This window comes from Vicugna pacos, chromosome 9, assembly GCF_048564905.1.
Source record: "Vicugna pacos chromosome 9, VicPac4, whole genome shotgun sequence".
NCBI lineage: Eukaryota > Metazoa > Chordata > Mammalia > Artiodactyla > Camelidae > Vicugna > Vicugna pacos.
The window spans coordinates 10,900,963-10,920,973 of record NC_132995.1 but is presented as its reverse complement, the minus strand read 5'-3'; the positions used below and the strand labels follow the sequence as shown (position 1 = coordinate 10,920,973).

Sequence of the window (20,011 nt, the reverse complement as noted above, 5' to 3'; positions counted from 1 at the left end):
GAAGAGAAAAGAGGGCGGGCCTTGGCATGAGCTCGTCCTACCCGAGGCCCCCGGGCCCTGAAACACTGGGGCTCTAGGCAGATTGCCCTCTTCTTTGCCTGTTACAGAAACAACTACGACGAGGCGGTCTGAGTAACTTTGGGGGAAGCTGTATTGTTTTATCCCCCTACATATGTGTCCTACAGACCACAGGACTAGTAGCAGGTGGTTTCTTGGCAGGGTAATTTGGCATTTGAGTCAGGCTCATGAAGGGGCAGCCTCAGTCTCCCCAGTCTCGCGAGGAGAGGGGGCGGGTCGCCCAAGGATTGTTAGTCAAGATGGCGCTGGCAGCTGCTGCGGCGAGGGTTTGGGGGCCAAGTCGAGGCTTGGGCCAGGTCGGCCTCCTGGTCCTGCGGAGGCTTGGGGCTCGGGGGCTTGCTAGATCTGTGAGTACTTGGGACACCAGGGAGTTTTCCGCAAGGAGGCATAGGGACATTAACGCTGTCTTCAGAGTGTAGGGGTCCCGGCAGGGAGTGGAGGATGAATTGTTACGGGAGGGACGAGGGCTGGGAGAACCACTTGGAGAGGATACACAAGGGAGGAACTTTCACTTCTTAGGAAAAGCGCCGCAGGTCCTTTGTAGACCCTGAAGGAGGGAGATAATTGGAGAGAGCTAGGGGGCTTCTCATTAGTTGCCATCTATCACCCGGTGAGGCCGCAGGAGGAAGATGTGACTTTTTCCCTCGGGCTGGAGAGTGAAACTGCGTTTGTAAGAGAAGGACTTTCTTCTCGGTAGAAACACCCCCTTCAAAGAGGAGAAAAGAGAGAAGGTCCCTCATCACGGGCTTTTATAGTGCGTTGTGTTTCTTTGCTCTAATTCTGATTTTAAAATGAATTGGTTAAAAAGTCGTTTGATCTGTGCCCTCAGGTGGAATGCCTGGCCAGGGCCCTTGTCTGTTTATACAGAGGAGAGAATCAGTAAATATTTGTTGAATTAATGAGAGGGGAAGAGAAGAGAGAGAGGTCTAGACAGAGCACTTTGCCCACATTTCTTAGAAACACTTGAGAAATGCCTTGTTTCTTGTCAAAAGGGTCAGGCTCCCTTTAGGTTGATGCTAAGTGGCAAGCAGAAGTTTAGTTAGGAGCTCTGTTCAGAGGGAGAGAGGCAGTGAGCTGCAGAAAAGCTGTGAACTAAGATTTTACATAGAAGAGAGTAGTGGTTAAGAAGGTGGGCTCTGAAGCTAGACCATGTGGGGTCATACCCCTAACCTGCCACTTTCCAGCTCTGTAGCTTTGAGCAAAGGACTGCTCCTCTCTGGACCTAATTTGCTCTTCTGTAAAATGCTAACCTTGGTCACCTCATAGTGTTGTGAAAATTAAATATGTCAAGTGCAAAGAGGCGAACCTGGCATGTGACAAAGGCAATAGCAATGTTGGCGGCTGTTGAAAGTAAAGGTGGAGGAAAAGGACAGAAACTGACCTTGGAGATGGGGGATAGGAAAGGAGTGACCTTGGGAGGGCCTGGATTGGTGGGGGCCTTAGTGGGAAATCTGTCATGATCTTGTAGGGTTGGGCCTGATCGTCTGATCTTCAAACCATTCAGGAGGGAAGACGGAATCTGTGGGAAAGAGCTGTAGCTAGAGGGGGAAGCAGGGGAGGAGGATGGGCTGCGAATGAGGTGTGGGGTACCTAGGAAGGGAGTCACTTGAAGCAGGTAATTTCAGAAGGGTTGCTGGAGCAAAATGGAGGTGGGACAGCCCCTGCCTTTGGGCTGTTCTGTGCCAGGTGTTTGGGGAGCAATCACATCCTCCACATCTGGTCTCCCTGGAGCTCACTGACTGGCCTTTGGGGTGGGGGTGGGCTGCACTGGGGTGGGAGTAGGGGAAGATCATTTATAGCTGATTAAATCTGCGTCCTGGCTCAGTCTCCTTGCTGCCCTTCCTCTTGCTTCCCTTCCTTTTTTAAAAATGTTATTTTTTTGGCGTGGTGGGCAGGGGCAGCAGGAGGTCATTCAGTCCCTGCTTTTTGTTTATCTGTTTTCAGAGCCCATGTTTCTTATTCTCCATTTTTAATTATCTCACTTTTTTTTTCTTAAGATTAAAAAAGATTTTTTGGAGGAGGGCAGGGAAGGAGTAGTAGCCTTTAGTCAAAGAAGCTTTTAGGCCAGGGCTGTCCCATAGAACTTTTTGTGTTGATGGGAGTGTTCTGTATCCCTGTTGTCCACTACAGTAGCCATATGCCACACGCGGCTGCGGAGCACTTGAAATGTGGCTAATGGGACTGAGGAACTGAAGTTTTCATTTCATTTATTTTTAATGAGTTTAAATAGCCGCAGGTGGTTGGTGACTGCTGTATTGGATGGTGCAGTTTTAGCCAATCAAGGTGGAGTTGGGAGAGAGTGCCTTGGGGGCAGATTGGGAGGCTGTTTCATAGTGGACAAATTGGGTTGTTGGGGCAGGTTGGATTGGGAGGAAGTTTCCATATTTCTCTCCTGACTGCTTGCTTCTCCTTTCATGTCTTTTATTCACTATCCTCTTGCCCTGGAGGCATTTGCCTGATTCTGTCTCCCTCTCCCTGCAGTTGCTAGCTGAAGTTTTAGTCATCAGGGAGAAGAGGAGGGAGGAAACTTGATTGTCAAGGAGTCCTGAGATGGTTTCTCAGCCACCACCCTGAGAAGCAAGTGGGACCTTGGCCAAGTCACTTTACTACCCTGAGCTTAGCAAGTAGGGTGAGTGCTCTGGTGGAAGTCAGGGAGCTCCTCCAGCTGGGTCTGTATGATCCAACCCAGCTGTTCAGGCAGCCTGTTCGGGGGCTCTAGTGCTCCAGGGCCCGGTGAGGCATCTCCAGGTGGTTGGTGCCCAGTGTGTACTGTGGCATGAAACCATAGGGGTTCATCTCCCTCTTGATTGGTGTCTTTTTATTTAATTGAAGTATTGTCCGTTTACAGTGTTGTGTCAATTTTTGGTGTACAGCATCATGTTTCAGTTGTACATATACATACGTATGTTTCTTTTCATATTCTTCATTGTAGGTTACAAGATATTGAATATCCCTGTGCTACACAGTATAAGACTTGTTGTTTTGGCTGGTGTCTTAATGAAGCACTTCATAATTTATAGTGCCAAGTCACACCGTTATTACATTTAGTACTACCATCCTGCATGGTATGTACTGGTGGTTTTCTTCTATTACAGGGGAGGAAACTGAGTCTCAGAGAGGTGAGGTCTGAACTTGGAGCTCTGGACTCCAAAGTCCAGTCTCTCTGTAGTTTCAGGATGCTTGGAGGAGAAGGTATAGGGCTTTGGTTCAAGTCTTGCAACTCCTGCTTAGGCTAGTCCTAGTGTGTATCATCAGCCGCTGGTGGGAAGAACCGGCCTCAGCGCCCCTGTGCCCTTCCTTCCCTGTCCTTTAGCCCCACTGGCCATTTGCCTCTTCCTTGGACAAGCCCCTCCCACCAAGAGGCCTCTGTAGGGATTTGGTCTTTCAGGTGTTGACCGACAGATCACTTCCTCAGAGAAGCTTTCCTGACCCCATCACCAGTCTCTGTAAAACGGGGACAACAGCAGTACCGACCTCAGAAACATGTGGTGAGGAGTAAAGGAAACAGTTCTTATGAAGCACTTATCACATATACCATGCGCTCGGTAAGGGCTCAAGAAATGGGGCTGCTGTTTCTCTCCAGAGACAGTGAATCTGGTGTGGCCTCGACTGATGCAGGAAAAGGCCACTTCATCCCCTTGGTGGCTCCCTGAGGCTGGGGAGAGCCTGCTTCATCTCCACCCATCCCTGGCCGCCTTCACCAGAGGCCCCAGGAAAGGGAGGCCGCTGACGAGGTCCCTGACTCTCCTGAGCTGCAGGTAGAGCCGGGGCTCAGCCTTGCAGCGTGCCTCAGCCTGCAGAGAGCAGGTTCTGTGGCCTTAGCTGCCCTTGCTTCATCTGGCTTAACTGGCTCCATCACAGAGCCTCCCACGACAGAACCCCGCCTTTCTCTCCAGCTTCCCTGTAGCAGGCAGGCTGCCTGGCTTTGTATGCTCACGTCACCACACATGAGCTCTGTGGCCTTGGACAAGTCACCTAACCACTCTGAGCCTCAGGGCCACCTCTTTTCCAGAGGTGTGGTAATGGCACCTGCCTCACCTGGGTGCTGGGTGGGTTCAGCGAGCACACGGGCATAACAGAGCAGCTGCCTCGTGGCGCCGAGGCATGTAGTTAACTGTTGTTATCGGGGTGCCAGGGTCTCTTCTCTTGCCTCAGAGCCTTGTTGTTCCCGAGGACCCAAGTGTTCTCCCGGCCCCCAGCCTTTGCCTGGCTCACCACTGCTTGTCCTGCGGGCCTCGGCTTCACCTCCCTCCTCCACGAGGCTGTCCTTGTGCTGCATCTGCTGCTGGCAGTGACAGGCTCCTCCCAGAGCTACGGCAGGTGCATTGCACCCGCCTCACCACAAGCCTGCGAAGTAGAAATTCTTATTTCCATGAGAGGATGCAGGTTCAGGGAGACAGTCTCCTGCCCAGGTGACAGAGATGGAAAGGGACAGAGCTGGATTCAAACCCAGGCTGTTTAGCTGTCCAGCCCCTCATCCCACCCTGCTGCATGTTAACCCTCCACAGTCCTGCTTCCTCTGAGATTGCCCCTCTTGGTTGTAACTTGTGTATTCAGGGCTTGTCATCCCTCTGCCCATCGGCTCCTGCCCTCAGTTCAGGGCCCGACTTAGAGCAGGTATCCAATGTCTGCTTCCTTGACCACAGCGGTTGTCAGATGCACTTGCTAGCCTCTCATTTGTCCAGTGTTCATCATGTGCCAGGCACTGGGCTGAGCTCTCTACACACGGGCTCGTTGACTCTTCATGAGCACCCATGAGATAGATACTCACACCCCCCTCAGTTGACCTGTGAGGAAACTGAGGCTCTGGGTTTAGTTACAGGGCCCGGAGGCAGTGGTCAGCTCAGAGTCCGTGACCTTAACTGGCGCCATAGGGAGTGGCTGGAGGAGGGGCCAGACCCAGCCTTCCAGAGCAGGCCTGTTTCCTGTGTGGTAGGAAGGGATGTGGCTTCAAGGCTTTGTGTAAATCTGTGTAGCCTCTGCCATTGTCAGTCACTGGTCACCAGGAGAGGACCCCCCTCAAAAAAAGAAAAAATGGCAGAGATGCATACTTCCTCTGCAGGCATTTTACCACTCACTCCCATAATGGAGCATTTCCTCAGGGCCAGGCACTGTCTGAGCCTTTGGTAGCTCAGGGAATCAGCACAGTAACTGGGTGGTACCACCGTCACCTCTATAGGCCCAGGATGACGGGGCATGGCCGGGGCCCAGCTCCAGGGTGCGGGGGCATCGAGGTGCCCTGACAGTAGCTTTCCAGCCTTGAAGGCAGACAGTCCTGCCCTGACCCCGGGGTTTGTTCCGAACCCTGCTCTCCTGGCCCCTGGCCTCCTGTCCTAGGGCTCCTGCCCAGACAGCAGCCCTCATCCGGTTCCACAGGCATCTCCCCTATGCCTCAGTCTCTCGGGAGTGTCTGCTGGGGGCCTTGGTCTGGAGTTACAATCCAGTCTGAGGTGCGGTCAGGCCTTCTCCCAGGTGCGTCTTGCCCCCATCTTCCCAAGGTGCCAGTCAATTCCTTTTTTCCCATTTCCTGACCTTCCTAGATTTTGTGTTTTTTTCTTCCCCTTTACCAGTCTTGGAGCACATAGTACGTCCCATGCCTGTGCTGAACCCTCTGTGTGCCTTATCTTAGGAACGTTTGGTGGCAGCCCTCTGCAGCCTTTTTGCAGATGAGGAAGTTCAAAGAGACAAGGTGTTTTGCAGAGGGCTGTGCAGTGAGATAAGAAGTTGGAACCCAAGCTGATGAATTTCATCACTCATTCACCAGTTCAGTCAGTAATCGCTTGTTGAGTGCTCGATAAAGCAACGTGGACATGCTCCTCGCCTTCCTGGAGCTTGTGATGTGTGGGGGAACAGACACGAGATGAACGGATCTTCTAGGTGGGTCCGGCCTTGTGAGCACTCACGAAGGGGAAGCGTGGTTTGCGGGAGTTGGGCTGGTTCCATGACATTGTCAGGCCTGGGCCTGCCCTGCCGTTGGGAATGTAATTTCCTGTATTTCCTCAGCCGCAAACGCAGATAACCGCACATGTGTTCCCCCACGGGAACCTGGGACGGCCTGTTCACTGCAGTTACAGGCGGGAGGGTGGGGAGCACATCTGTGCACCCGCGTGTGAGATCCAGCTCGTGTTAAACCGGTCATTCTTCCTTTGCTCCTGTTAGAAGTGAATGACTGAGCTTAGCGGGTGGGCAACGGCAGCTGGCTTTGGGGGCCTGGATGTCAGTCCTGCCCTGAAGCTCAGTCCTGACTGACTTGTTTTACTTCTGGGGCCTGGCGCAGGGAGGTTACATTACCTCCCTGAACTTCGGTTTCAAGGGCAATAGTAAATAACCTGTCTCACAGCCACGCTCCGAGGACTCGGTGAGGGTTGTGGACGTGGATCTCAGCCTGGCGCCCGCCAAGTGCTTAATAAAGGGTGTGTTGCAACACTGAGACCAGTCTAAGGCCGTCTAGCTCAAGAGCTAAGAAATGGAATTGGTTCACCTCCTGGTGCACATGGAGGTGTCTGCCGGGCTTCCCCGCCAGGCCTCTGATCCGAGGGGGTGTGATGCTTCCCACGGACTCCTCCCATGGACTCCTACAGCCACGCTGAACTCACTTTTTGCCCTTTGATCTGTTCTATTTCCCCGGCCTCACGTGCTCTTTCTCTGACTCCTAGATATCCTTTGGGTCTCAGTTCTCACATCACTTCCTCAGGGGAAACTTTCCCTCTTTCCACTCTGCTCTAGCCCCCTGGCTTCTCCTGGGAGAATACGCATCACCCTCGTCCCCTCATCCTTGCTTGCTCAGCATCTGTCTTCCCTGCAGGGTGGCAGGGACAGGTGTCTTGCCTCTCATAGGTCTCCAGAACTCAATACCTGGGACGAAGCAGGTGCTCAAGTATTTGATGACTGAGTCAGTCTGGACTCCTGGAGGGAGTAAGGACTGGAGTGGTGGGGCATAAAAGTGTGGGGAGCAGTTTGCCACGTGATGGAGGAGGAGGCTGGCCCAGGATAGAGATGGCAGCAGCCGGGCGGCAGTAGAAACGATAATCCACATTTTTTAAGCTTTTACTCTACTTACAAATACTCTGCTCACCCTTTTCTACTAACGGTTCTAAGCCTCATGACATTTCCACGAGGTGTTCTCCATTTTACAGATGGGAAGGAGGAGACTTGAAGAGGGGAGTTACACTCCCGTTGTCACCCAGCAAGGGATTTGAACCCAGGCAGGCTGACAGCTGACTCTTAAGAGCTCACAGACCTAAGCTGGGCAGCCTCCCTCTGGGTACGGGGGTCAGTAAAGAGCCCATCTGGCTGACTCGAGGATGCTCTGTGTCTGTGGTAGCCATGGGGGTGGAGAGGAGGGTGCAGCTGTGGTCAGACTGGGGAAGCCTTGGATGCCAGGGTGAAGAGTTGGGGCCTCTCATGATAATGGCTACCAGTTCCTGAGCTGCCTGCCACTTGATTAGATCGATTAATCTTTACAACAACCCTGTGTAGTAGACACTGTTATTTTTACCCTAGTTTTACAGGTGAGGAGCTGAGACACAAAGAAGTAAGAACTTGCCCAAGGTCACACACTGGGAAGATGGCAGAGCCGGGAACCATGTGCGTCAGGCCTCAGAGACCACAGCGGCCATGCCAGCTTAACCACCAGGCCTTACTGCCTGCTGCTGTGCGGTTGAGCTGCTCCTGACATGGGTGCCCCCCACCCTCTCTCCCCAGCACCCCCGGAGGCAGCAGCAGCAGCACTTCTCGTCCCTGGATGACAAGCCCCAGTTCCCAGGGGCCTCAGCGGAGTTTATAGACAAGCTAGAGTTCATCCAGCCCAATGTCATCTCTGGGATCCCCATCTACCGTGTCATGGACCGGCAGGGCCAGATCGTCAACCCCAGCGAGGATCCCCACGTGAGAGCCACCTCCCTCTGACTCCATTCCCCCAACTCAAGCCCCTTGCCCATCTCCTCTCTGGTCCTACCTGGCCCATGTCTGTCTGTGCCTCCATCTGCAGCTGCCCCAGGAGAAGGTGCTCAAGTTCTACAAGAGCATGACGCTGCTCAACACCATGGACCGCATCCTCTATGAGTCCCAGAGGCAGGTGCGTGGGGACGGGCTGGGGAGGGGCGCTTGGGATTACCTGAGGTTACCTACCTGTGTTTGGGCCAAAAGACAGCTCCCAAGGAGGAGGGGGTGGAATGGAGATCCTTGTCTTGAAGTCCTTCGAGTTCTTGGGGTTCTCCTGGGGCTCTGGAGGACAGGGTGGTGGGGGGCCTGCCCGAGGGCAGAAGGATGGACCAAATCACGGAAAGCCTTCTGTCTGCTGGGCTGGGGACTTCGCTGTGCTGGGCGAGGGCAGGCAGGAGAAGACCTGACTACCTCTCCTCTCAGGAGCTCACAGTCTTGAGAAACTGTGGCCTGTGGTGCCTCCCGGCGTGCCCGCGTCCAGTGCGCTGCGATCGTACACTCAGCATTGTTAGTACCAGCGGACAGATACTCCGTCAAAGCAGGGTCAGAGAATGGAATTTGTTGACTCAAATAACTGCAAGTCCAGAGGGCCTGTTTCAGGCACAGCTGGACCCAGGGGACTGAGAAGGTGTTATCAGACTGTTTCTCTTTTTCTGTCTTTTCTCCTCTCCTTTGCCTTGGCTTCCTTCATTCTCAAGCCACAGTGGTCTCTGGAAGCTCCAGGCTCACAGAGAGGCAGCAAAGAAAGGGTTCAAGGTACCGGCTCTGGAGCAAGACTGCAATCGATACCCTCATTCTGTCCCTCTCTAGCTTTGTGGCCTTGGGAAGGTTGCTTACCCTCTCAGTGCTTCTTTTCTGTAGCTACTTCGTGGGGTTGCTGTGAGGATTGATGTAATGGCCTTAGGAACAGTGGCCACACAAGTAGCTAATATTCATTGTGTGCTGGCTAAGTTAACCAGCACACAGTGAATATTAGCTGCTTATTGTGAATATCAGCCTAGCCATTATTGTCCTTTCTCCTTAGCAGTGGAAAGAGAATGTCTGGTCCCCAATCTTTCAGCAGAAGGCCCAGGGCTAATGTTTACTGGACAGGCTTTGGTCACAGATCTCTCCTTGAAAACCAACCCATGTGGCCGACCAGCCAGTCCGGGGACCACAGGCCCATACCCCGGAACCGAGGGAGTGGAGCTATGGAGCCCGTCCCTCCCAGGAGACTGAGAGTAGGGGCACGGGGCCCAACCACCCTCCCAGTCCTAATAAAAATAAAAGCAGTCGTGTAGGCAGATTAATAGTTGTTGTTGTTGTTTTAGTCTTGCATAAAAGAGATGCAAAAAAAGGTTGTCTGGGGCTGCAACCACGTTGTCACTGGATATCCAGCACTGGCTTCTAGCCTCCGGGGCTCCTCATGAACCAAATGGCTGCTGGAGCTCCCTCCATCATGTCTCATTCCAGGCAGGAAGTGGAAGGAAGGTGGAAGGTCAGACATGGCAACACCCAGCTATCTCCCCACACCCACATTTGTAGAACTTTCTAGGTAGTCCCACCAAATAACATCACATGTATCGTGGGTCATTCCCAGCTGCAGGGGAGACTGAGAAAGCAGTCTTTTAGTCTGGGCAGTTGCTGCTTACGGTGGAATGAGATCTGTTAGCAATGAGGAAGAGGGATCGGATGCTGGGCCGGCAACCAGTGACCTCCGCCCCAGCCCAGGTCCTGCTTCCTCAGGGGGCCCCTCTCAGGCTCCTCCCCACGCCCACCTCAGCAGCCCTACCAGGCCCTCAGCACCAGCATCTGCCCACTCACTTGGCACTGGGAGGTCAGTTCATTTTTAATTGGCTCCCTACTTAGAAGAAAGGGTTATTCATGTGCTTCCCCGACTGCGATAGAAAGCCAGGCAGGCCTGTGGAACACGTGAGGCCTGGGCACAGGGTGTCCTGCGGGTGCCCACCCGGCTCTCTCCGTTTGCCTTTACGTGCGTTCCTACTTCTTCCATCTCTGTGCCAAGGCCCCCGGGTCTCCAGCCAGACTTTGCCTCTTAGCCCCAGATCTACTGGGCTTCTTGCCCTGGGTGTCCCACACCAAACTCAGCCTGTCCAGACTTGACTGTGGCACCTTCCTCCCAGACCTGCTCCTCTTCCTCCCTGAGGCCATTTTGCAGTGAAGGGCACCAGCGTCCACCCATTTGCCCAAATTGGACATCTACAGTGTCCCCTCCTGCCCCCTCACCATCACTTTCCCCCTCATTCACTCTGTCCCTAAGTTTAGTTTGAAAGCCATTCTGCTCAGCACCACCATCAGGAACCCAGACTTCCTACCTTTCTGCTTCACCATCGTGGGCGAATTGGCTTTCATCCTGTGCTTGTTGCCTCATGTTCAGAAGATGGCTGCCACAGGTCCAGACTTCACGGCCACGTGCAGAGCAGGCAGGAGGGCTGCGGGGAAGGGGCGGCAGCAGCCGCAGCAGTCTCTTTTATCAGGAAAGCAAAAGCAGACTTCCACTAAATTAGCTGGCTAGAGCTGTGTCCTGCGGCCACCTCTGGCTGTGAAGGAGGCTGGGAACCTGCTCTTCCAGGCTGTGGGATTCGGGGGCTTGGGAGAAGGGAGTTGCTCTGGGCACCGGTGGAGCCAGTCAGCAGGGGCTGCCGCTCCCTGCACTACTTAACTCAGTTTCTCCAGACTCTGAGCCATCCCCTCCCTGCCTTCTCACCACCACCCACCTGGCTCACACACTCAGTCCTGTCTCCTCTGTTGTTCCCCGCACAGCAGCCTGAGAGACAAATCTATTTTGTTTTTTCATTCTGAGAAACAGGTCTGAGACATCGCTCCCCTGAGAGCTGTCGGCAGGTTACCCCATCCTCAGGGTAAAGTCCAGACGTATGGTTCCCTGCGCTCTCTGGGTGTCGTTCCCTGTGCTTCCCGCCTCGTCTCCCCACCCCTCCCACTTTATATCTCCGTCCTTCTGGCCTCTTGGCTTTTGCTGTTCTCTCTGCCAGAAACTGCCACCCTCCCCACCTTTGCTCAGCATAGGCATTGCTCCCTGATGCCTCTCCGTGGTGGGGCGGGTCCCCCTTCAGCCTCCAACTGCACAGCCCCATCACCCTGGTTCTAACCAACCTGGCAGTTTCTCCATGAAAGCAGGAACGCCAGTGTGGCCTGGCCCAGAGCCGGCCTTCAGGAAGCATCTGTTGATTCAGAGTCGTCAAAAGTTGGTCAGTGTTTGGATGTGTCTCTGTCATTGCCCAGCCTAACTGAACCCGGACCTCTGGGCCCTCCTCCACCCCCAGGGCCGGATATCTTTCTACATGACCAACTATGGCGAGGAGGGGACGCACGTGGGGAGTGCAGCCGCCCTGGACAACACGGACCTGGTGTTTGGCCAGTACCGGGAGGCAGGTACGTCTGCCCCTGGCCTGGCCCTGTGAAGCAGGTGCTAGGGGCTTGTGTGTGTGGTCCCCATCGAGGCAGGTCAGGCCCAATCAGTCCCTCCTGTTTTGGCCCGCATTAGTCACCCATTGTGCTCTTACAGGAGCGGGAGGGCTGAGGAGCTAGAGGAAGACCTTTCCGAGCAAGAAAGAGCCAAGCCAGGGGCAGGAGTTGAGGGGCTTCCCCAGAGGCCTGGCAGTGTTGTGGTTAAAAGCCTGTGCTCTAACCATTCCATGCCTTGCTGGTGACCATTTTCAGATGTTGGGCAAGTCACTTCTGTTCTTAGCCTCAGTCTTCTCATCTCCAAAATAGAGATTAGGATGCACTGTCGGGCTGCTGGGAGCATGCAGCAAGGTCAGGCTGAGCTGCAGGCGTGGCTCATATTGTAGACCCCTGTCCACAGGGTGCAGGACTCTGCTGGCCTCTCCCGAGATGCTGTATCGTTCAGAGAGCAAAAACAAATGGGAGGGCCCGGCCAGGGAGCGGCTAACTGCTGAATGAATGCAGCAGAGGATGGAAGGGTCAAAGACTAAGAATGAAGAAAATGGATGAGCGATAAGGAGAGACTGGAGGTGAAGGAGTGAGCCTGGGGAGCTGAGGGTGGGGGTCTAGAGCAGTTGTTGATATGGGGGCCCTGCCAGGGAGCTGCCCTGAGGCAGTGCCAGGGAAGCAAATCTGACCCTTCCTCTTTTTTTTTTTTAATTTAATTTAATTAAAAAAATTGTTTTTGGCAGGGGGGAGGTGACTACGTTTATATAGCTAATTTTTTGATGGAGGTACTGGGGATTGAACCCAGGACCTCGCGCATGCTAAGCATGCACTCTACCACTTGAGGTGTTCCCTCTTCCCATGACTCTTCCTCTTAGGTTCTGCAGGATCTTGGTCAAGTTGCTTAACTGCTCCTTGATTCGGTTTCCTTATCTAAGGCAGTAGTTGAGGGACTTCACAGGGCAGGTGACAGAAAGCCCTCAGCACAGGGCCTGGCTCAAGATGAGCACTCAAGAGTCAGAGGCAATGTTGTGTCCAGGGCCTCTCACCCTGGGACAGCTCTTCAGCAGGGAGGCAAGGCCTGGCCAGGGAGGGCTCGGGAGAGGGCTCCAAGCAGGGCCTGGAGCAAGGGTCCTGGAGTCATGGGCAGCAGCTAGGCTCTACCCTCAGGGGCCACCTCCGCAGGAGTGGGCCAACCCGTACCAAGGGTATCAGAAGGCCTTGCATCCAGGCAGGTGCGGGGTGCACTCAGGCAGGGCAAGGAGGAAAGTCAGACTGCGGGCCCCATTTCTGGCTGGGCAGCTACTCGCCTGGCTGGCTCTGCGTCTCCCATCTGTGAAGTGGGGAGAACGAGGGCACTCAGAACGGGAGCGCTCACTGAGCTCCTGAGTGCCAAGGACCTGTTCCAGTGCCGGAGCCCCGCAGCAGAGCGGAGGTCTCTGCCCAAGGTCCCACTGCAGCTGCTGCGGGGAACCCCTGACAATCCCCCTTACGTGTCAGAGCCGGTGATACAAGGCCCGGGTCAGAGAGGTGCCACCTTGGGGCTCCTTTGATGATGAGGTGGGCGTCCACTGGGGTTTTGTTTCAAGAAAAGGTTTTACTGCCATGAACAGGTTTGAATATTTCTTCTCTAGTCCAGAAGTCGTGAGCGTGGCCCATACTTTTCTTTGGTTCATATGATGATTTTTTAAAGTAGATGAATTAGTTGACACACTTAAAAATCAGGTAGTTTCTCATTCTAAAAAGAAAACAGCAGGCTGGATTTCTTCTTTTGAAAAACTGGACCATCTGGCCTCCCGGGGCAGCAATGAGTTGCTTTGAACAGCAGCCTCCCTCTTGAGCCAGGCCTGTGCTTTCTGCCTCTGCCCACCTGCTTCCTGCACCCACTGGTCCCTGTAAGCATCCGATGTGCCTTCCCCGATTCTAGTCCGGCTTCCTTCCTGCACAGGAGGGAAATGGGAGCCCTGGTAGGAAGGGCCTGGCAGGGAACCCTCACAGGGTTGACCCGCCCCCTGCATTACCCGCCATGGTAACGGCAGCCTCCTCCCGCACTCAGGCGTGCTCATGTACCGGGACTACCCGCTGGAACTGTTTATGGCCCAGTGCTACGGCAATGTGAGCGACCTGGGCAAGGGACGCCAGATGCCCGTCCACTATGGCTGCCAGGAGCGCCACTTCGTCACCATCTCCTCTCCGCTGGCCACGCAGATCCCTCAGGGTGAGGACGCATTTCCCTGCACGGGTCCTTGCCCTTCTCCGTCCTTCAGGGGCTTCCTGGTTGCTACCATGGGTAGAGTGCTGGTCTGTACAATAGGCTTGCAGGACCCCTCCTGTCTGGGGTCCCCGTTGGAGGGCTGTGGTGGCGTCCACGCCCCGTTCGGCAGGCCTGAGCGGGCACGATCACGCTCTCCATTTCCCACACTTGCGCCCCAGGTCTGTCGTTTCACAGGCACAGCCAACTGTGCATAACTGAGCATGCACCAGACCCCTCACTGAAGGTCCGCTGGCAGGGATCAAGAGAAGGGACTCACATTGTCAACCATGTGGTTCTCGACCCCAGCCCTGCTCTGCCTCTGTCCTCAGAGTCTAATTCCCTAAAGCTTACTCTGGGAGCCCGTGATGCTTAGGTGCTTAGCACCCTCGGTGTGGCTTCTATTAAAGGCCACAGCTTGCGAAGCAGGCCTGCCTGGGGCCAGGCGGCAGCCACACAGCGCAGAGACCACAGGTGCGGACCTCCCTGCCCCACCTCTGGAGCCTGCACTTGATCGAGGGTTGGTTTGCTCCAGGACAGACACATGTGCTGATGTGTCTGCGGGGCTTAGCAGAGGGCCCGGCACGTCGGAAGGCCTGTGCACGTTCACCCCAGTGTGTTCTGTTTGGGGACAAGGAACAGTTTTTGCCTGAGGTCTGAGGTGGGCAGGGCAGCTTTCTGGCAGGAGGGGGCATTTTTGCTGATTTCTATTTCATAAGGTTTCTATAAGGTGGGGCCTGGCCCTCACTTTCCAACTGGGTGACCATTAAGTCACTCAGTCGGCCAATGTACGAAGTCCTTGCTGTGTGCTGGGTGCTGTTCTAGGCACAGTGAACAGAGGTGAGGAAAAACCTTAGCCCTCCTGGTGCTGACACTGTGCGGGGGGTGGGGGGGACCAAAAACAGGATGAAGTAACACATGGAGTATGTCAGGGCAATAAAGTCTACAGGGAAAATAAAGCTGAGGGAGTGGTGTGTGATGGGAGAAGGTGGGGACAGGTGTCTCCAGGTGACAGAAATACAGACCAGGAAGTTGTGGGGGCAGGCAGGGTCTTGGGGCAGGTGCTTGCTCTGTGTTTGAGGTGCAGGGAGGATCGATGGAGCAGGTGTGGAGGGAGGGGCTGAGGGAGGGAGAGCAGTCAGGGCAGGGTGCGGATAGGTGGGGTCTTGGGCCTTTGATTTTTGAAGGCACTTTGACCCAGAGTGAGCCTGAGCCAGGGGAGGGGAGGGGAATGACTGGCCTGGCTCACCTTTTAAGTCCTAGGTTGGCTGCCCTGAGGGTAACAGGTTGGGTGGGTGGGGGCTGGTGGGGAGGCTGCTCTGGAACAGCCACAGGCTAGAGGTGGAGGTGGGGAGGGGTGGGGCTGGGCCCCCAGGGAGAGGAGAGGTGAAGGAGGTGGGGAGGAGGGGTCAGGTTCTGGCTCCACTTTGAAGGTGGAGCCGGTGTGGGAAATGACAAAGTTAGGAGTCAACGAAGCGCAAGTCTTTGGTCAGAGCATTTGGAAGGATGGAGCTGGGGTCAGCTGAAGGAAGAAGACTGGGTAGAGCAGCTTCTTGGGGGACAATCAGGAGCTCAGGCGTCTTCTTTCCCCTCAGAGCCTGGCCACAGCCAGCCTGAGCCCTGGAGCCCCGGGTTGGAGGGCCGGGGTATGTGGGTCTGAGTGCGCATGCGATCCGCGCCTATCTCTGCTCCTGTCTCTGCTCCTGCAGCGGTGGGGGCGGCCTATGCAGCCAAGCGGGCCAACGCCAACAGGGTTGTCATCTGTTACTTCGGAGAGGGGGCAGCCAGTGAGGGGGACGCCCACGCTGGCTTCAACTTCGCTGCCACACTCGAGTGCCCCATCATCTTCTTCTGCCGGAACAATGGCTACGCCATCTCCACGCCCACCTACGAGCAGTACCGTGGGGATGGCATCGGTATGGGCCCGCCGGCCACTCCCCACCCTGCCTGCGTCCTTCCTTCCCCTCCGCCTCCTGCCCTGGGAGCACCGCTGTTTGCTCTCCTGCCTTTCTCTGCTCTCTCCCCACTCCCTGCTCTTGTGTCATCTGAGCCCTGAGGCCTGACCTACCTCTGTCCCCACAGCGGCTCGAGGCCCTGGATATGGCATCCTGTCCATCCGCGTGGATGGCAACGATGTGTTTGCCGTGTACAATGCCACAAAGGAGGCCCGGCGGCGGGCCGTGGCAGAGAACCAGCCCTTCCTCATTGAGGCCATGACCTACAGGTACCTGCCACCCCCATCACCCCCCTGCCTTGACAGCCGCCATCTTCAGTATCTCCCCCACATTGATCCCACAGCCCCGTACTGTGTAGCCCCTTCCTGACCTTTATTCCATTTCCACCCCTTCTCCCATAGTCCACCCCTCTCTCCTGACCTTCATCCAAGGAGCTGCAGTCTGACCCCTTCCCTCCCCCCCAGGATCGGGCACCACAGCACCAGCGATGACAGCTCAGCATATCGCTCGGTGGATGAGGTTAACTACTGGGACAAGCAAGACCACCCCATCTCCCGGCTGAGGCACTACCTGCAGGGCCGCGGCTGGTGGGATGATGAGCAGGAGAAGGCCTGGAGGAAGCAGTCCCGCAGGAAGGTAAGGGAGGGCCACCCTCTGGGAAACCACCACCCTGGGGCTGGGTTCCAGGATGGCGCGTCAGAACCCTGGAAGGATGGAGAGGCTGGGGGTCTCGGGGGTAACCCCGGTGATGTCTCTGCCATCGTGCTGCTGTGTCCCGGCCGCTGTCTGCCCTCAGCTCCCTCATCTCTGCAGAGAGATACTGGGGTACCCGCTTCAGAAGCTCAGCAGAGGTGATTTAATTTGAGTGCAGTGTGAGGGTCCATCCAGAGTTGGTGCCCAGCCCTTAGCCCTGGTCATCAGGCCCCAGAGGCGTGCAGCCCAGGGTGGGCAGGTCAGACCCTGGTGTTGGGCAGTGCTTGCTTCCTGGCTCTGTCCTTGACTACATCATCCTGGGCACGTCCCTCCCCTTCTCTGTGCCTTGGTTTCCTCACCTCTGAGCTGCCGGCTTCTTAGGGCTGCTGAGAGGCTGAAATGACTCTGTACTCTTCAGTGCGGTGCCTGGGCCTGCTAAGGGTAGAGATGCTGGGATTTGGGATGTTAGGGTCACCACTGTTATGACAGTTATCTCTATTGTCCAGATGGGAACACTTGGCTCAGGGGATAACGCTTTGCCCAGGTCCCACAGTTAAGAGGCAGGTTCCTGGGTGGGAGGCTGGCTGCCTGCCTATTGCCCTTTGTCTCCCAGGTGATGGAGGCCTTTGAGCAGGCTGAGCGGAAGCTGAAGCCCAACCCCAACCTGCTCTTCTCGGACGTGTATCAGGAGATGCCTCCCCAGCTCCGCAAGCAGCAGGAATCTCTGGCCCGTCACCTCCAGACCTACGGTGAACACTACCCCCTGGACCACTTTGAGAAGTGAGGCCGGTCGCCCCACCCGCCTCAACCACCCCAAGGGGCAGAGGGGACTGGAGGGACGCTACCCCTTCCCCACACAGCCCCCTCAAAATACTCAGGCCAGGGCAGTACCGGGCGGCTCCTGCTCACCATCCCCGCGCCTACAGGCTGTTACATTGGTGGGGCCTCGTCAGCCCCCTCTCCGGCTTTTGTTACAGGGCCTTCTCTCAGGGGCTGGGCCAGGGCCCCTCGAGGACTGGAAGCCCCCTCTGGGCTAGGGGTGGATGTGGCAGCTCAGCCTGTGGGACTTAGAGTGTGAGGTGGCCATCAGGGAGTAAATAAACTGTCTCTCTGCCTTTGGCTCTGTGCCACCTCTGGTCTCCGTCTCCTGGAGTTTGGGACGTGGGAGGAGAGTCCAGCATGACTGGTTTGGGGCCACCCCCACTTTTCCACTTCAGATAAATGAAGCCTAGGCTGTTGAGCTATCTATTTCCCTTGGAAACTTCTGCAAGCTGGAGGGTCAGCTTCAGCAGACAGGTAGGGGTGGGGGACCTACAGAGATGGGCTCCTGTCTCCCATAGAACGGGGACAGGCTGGTGTCCAGCACGGTGACCAGAAGGCCATCGGGGCTGGCCTTGCCCAGTAAGGATGGCGAGGGTGTCTGGTGTGAAGGTCAGGGTACAGATGAGCTCTGCTCTGTAAAACCCCCTGGTACCCTTCAGATACAGGCGACTCCAGGCCTCAGGAGGGAAAGCATATTTTTAAAAAACAAAAAGACAGAACGTCCGTTGCCTCTTGGGGAGGCCTCTGGCCTAGGGAGGCCCAGGAGGGGCTCGAGCAGGCTCCATTTCACACCGAGGACTGGAAGGAGAGGCTGAGCCAGGGGCCGGTGCCGAGACCCAGGCCAGGTCTGCCCGCCCCTCCACGCCGAGGCTCAGCACTGGAGCTGAGGGTCCTGCAGCTGTTTCCAGAGCCGGATGCTGTCCTGGGGGCTGAGGGGCCGCACCAGCAGCAGGTCGCGGAAGGCACAGGGGTCAGCGGTGCGGTCCGCTGGCCAGGCCGTGAGGAAGCCTTTGTGGGTCCTGGGCGCCAGGCCCAGGGCTTGGAAGCACAGGCCTGTGTAGACGTCGTCAAAGGGGAAGGGGGCCACGCGGGCCGCTGCCTGCAGCAGCCAGGGTGCCAGGCGCCCGGCGATGACATAGCCGCCCCCGCTCGCGTAGGCCGGGTAGCTGCCTTCGAAGAAGGACCCAGGCACGTAGAAGGGTCCTCCAGGCTTCCGGAGGGGCTTGGCCTGGGTGAAGACCTCGCCCAGATAGAGGCCTCTGGCCCTGCTGGGCGGCAGGGCCCGCAGGTGGTCCAGCAGGGCAGGGATGTGTACGAAGGCGTCGTCCTGGGTTCGCAGGACGAAGCGCACACTGGGGCAGTGGTGGCCAAGCCAGGCCAGCAGCAGCAGGTCTTTGAGCGTCTGGTTGAAGGGGACGTCGAGGAAGTCCCAGAGCAGCAGGTCGCTGTAGCGGCGGCTCTCCCAGGCTGCCAGGGAGCCTAAGTCAGGCCCCCTCTTGCCTGCTGGGGACCCCAGCAGGAAGAGCAGCCGGACCCCCGGAGCCGGCCCGCCCCATGTCTCCCTCACGGCCTGTCGTTCCGCGAAGCGCCCTGGTTCTGACTTGACGGCCAGTAGCAGGTAGGGGACGTCAGAATCCTTGCAGCTGGCCACTTGGCCGCCGCCACCCCCAGGCAGCCACCGTGGGAAGCTCCGGCAGGCTGCCGATAGCAAGAAGTGGCGGAGGTCCTCGGGGTAGGAGGTGAAGTCTGGGATCTCGGCAGCAGCAGCAGCCCCCCAGGCATTGCAGTCCCCCGCCTCAGTGCTGTCCCCGCTGGGCAGGGTCCCCAGCCGCCACTGCTGCTGGTTCCAGTAAGCCGTGGGCAGCGGTCCAGTTTGGCCCAGACGGGCTGAAAGGTTAGCCGGCAGGGTGGGCTCAGGGCAGGCTGGCGTGGGGCCTGGCGGGGTGCTGCGGGGTCCGGGGTAGGCCTTGCTAAGCCGAGGCTCCGACGTCCATTCGATGTACACTTTGAGGCCCAAGAGTGTGAGCAGTGCTGACAGGCAGAGGAGGCACTTGGGGCAGCGCATGACCCGACCCAGCGAAGGGGCAGCTGTGGGAGCTGCAAAGGAACCACAGAGGCCTTTGGGGTGCAGGGATGAGCCTTCCAGCCCCTGCCAACCCCAGTAAGGCTTCTCACAGTCCCAGACCCTAAACCAGCCCTCCACCAAGGACTTTCCCCTCTTCCTGGACTTGCGGATCCCTGCTCCCATTCCAATACCCTGCTCTTCCACCATCAGCCCAGTTCCTTCCACCTTCCTAGAAACTCAGGAGGCTGCCTCTTCCTCATCCTCAACCCCATCCCCACCCTAGAGACTGGTACTCCGCCCTTCCAACCTTCTCCCACCAGTTCATCCCCCTTACCGGGAGTCAGGATCACAGGGTCCCCTCCTTCCACCTTCGTGGAAACCAGAAACCAGCCTCCCTCTACCGCCCAAGTCCTCACCCCAGGCGCTGCTCTGTCTTTACCTCCGGGTCCGGCTCCCGCCAGCTCCAGCGCCCTGGGCCTCTGGTCCGGCCCTCCCTGCCGCCTCCCCTGCCCTCGTCCTGGAGCTACTGCCCTTGTTCTCCAGCCCAGCCGGTCGGCGGGGCGGGGAGGGGAGCTAGAGGCTGGGAGGGCCCCAGGGGCCGGGAGGGGCTGGGGCGGGGCTGAGGGAGGAGGGGAGAGGGAACGGGGAGGAGGGCAGGAGGGCAGGAGGCCAACCTGAGAGATGGGGCTCTGACGTGTTAGGGCTGGTTTTCTGGTGAGACAGCGGGAAAGGTGCCGGGGTGGCTGCAGAGACTGACGGGGGGCCAGCAGGCCGGGGAGGGGAGAACCAGGG

General features: G+C 56.8%; 2 protein-coding genes and 1 long non-coding RNA gene across 4 annotated transcripts; 1 reads left to right on the top strand and 2 right to left on the bottom strand.

Moving 5' to 3' along the window:
- The first annotated feature begins 297 nt into the window (after positions 1-297).
- Positions 298-17,451, top strand: BCKDHA (branched chain keto acid dehydrogenase E1 subunit alpha). The gene is made up of 9 exons (XM_006214983.4): positions 298-425; positions 7,783-7,965; positions 8,069-8,155; positions 11,307-11,415; positions 13,490-13,651; positions 15,394-15,600; positions 15,767-15,908; positions 16,104-16,275; positions 16,946-17,451. Exons 1-9 carry the CDS (start codon positions 318-320, stop codon positions 17,114-17,116), a joined length of 1,341 nt encoding a protein of 446 aa, XP_006215045.1. The 5' UTR covers positions 298-317; the 3' UTR covers positions 17,117-17,451.
- On the bottom strand, positions 8,169-11,300 carry LOC140698066 (uncharacterized). Its single transcript, XR_012075474.1, has 3 exons — positions 11,137-11,300; positions 10,338-10,454; positions 8,169-8,328 (listed from the first exon to the last, which is right to left on the bottom strand). It is a non-coding gene; the product is annotated as an uncharacterized lncRNA (long non-coding RNA).
- Positions 17,452-17,841: 390 nt separating the features above from the next.
- B3GNT8 (UDP-GlcNAc:betaGal beta-1,3-N-acetylglucosaminyltransferase 8) lies at positions 17,842-19,807 on the bottom strand. Of its 2 annotated transcripts, none has more exons than XM_006214982.4 (2): positions 19,659-19,807; positions 17,842-19,251 (listed from the first exon to the last, which is right to left on the bottom strand). In XM_006214982.4, the coding sequence occupies exon 2, from the start codon at positions 19,217-19,219 to the stop codon at positions 18,026-18,028; it is 1,194 nt and encodes a 397-aa protein (XP_006215044.3). In that variant the 5' UTR covers positions 19,220-19,251; positions 19,659-19,807; the 3' UTR covers positions 17,842-18,025. The 2 variants fall into 2 exon arrangements, with proteins under 2 accessions (XP_006215044.3, XP_072823104.1); XM_072967003.1 differs by having other exon boundaries at positions 19,636-19,772.
- Between the last annotated feature and the right edge of the window lie 204 nt (positions 19,808-20,011).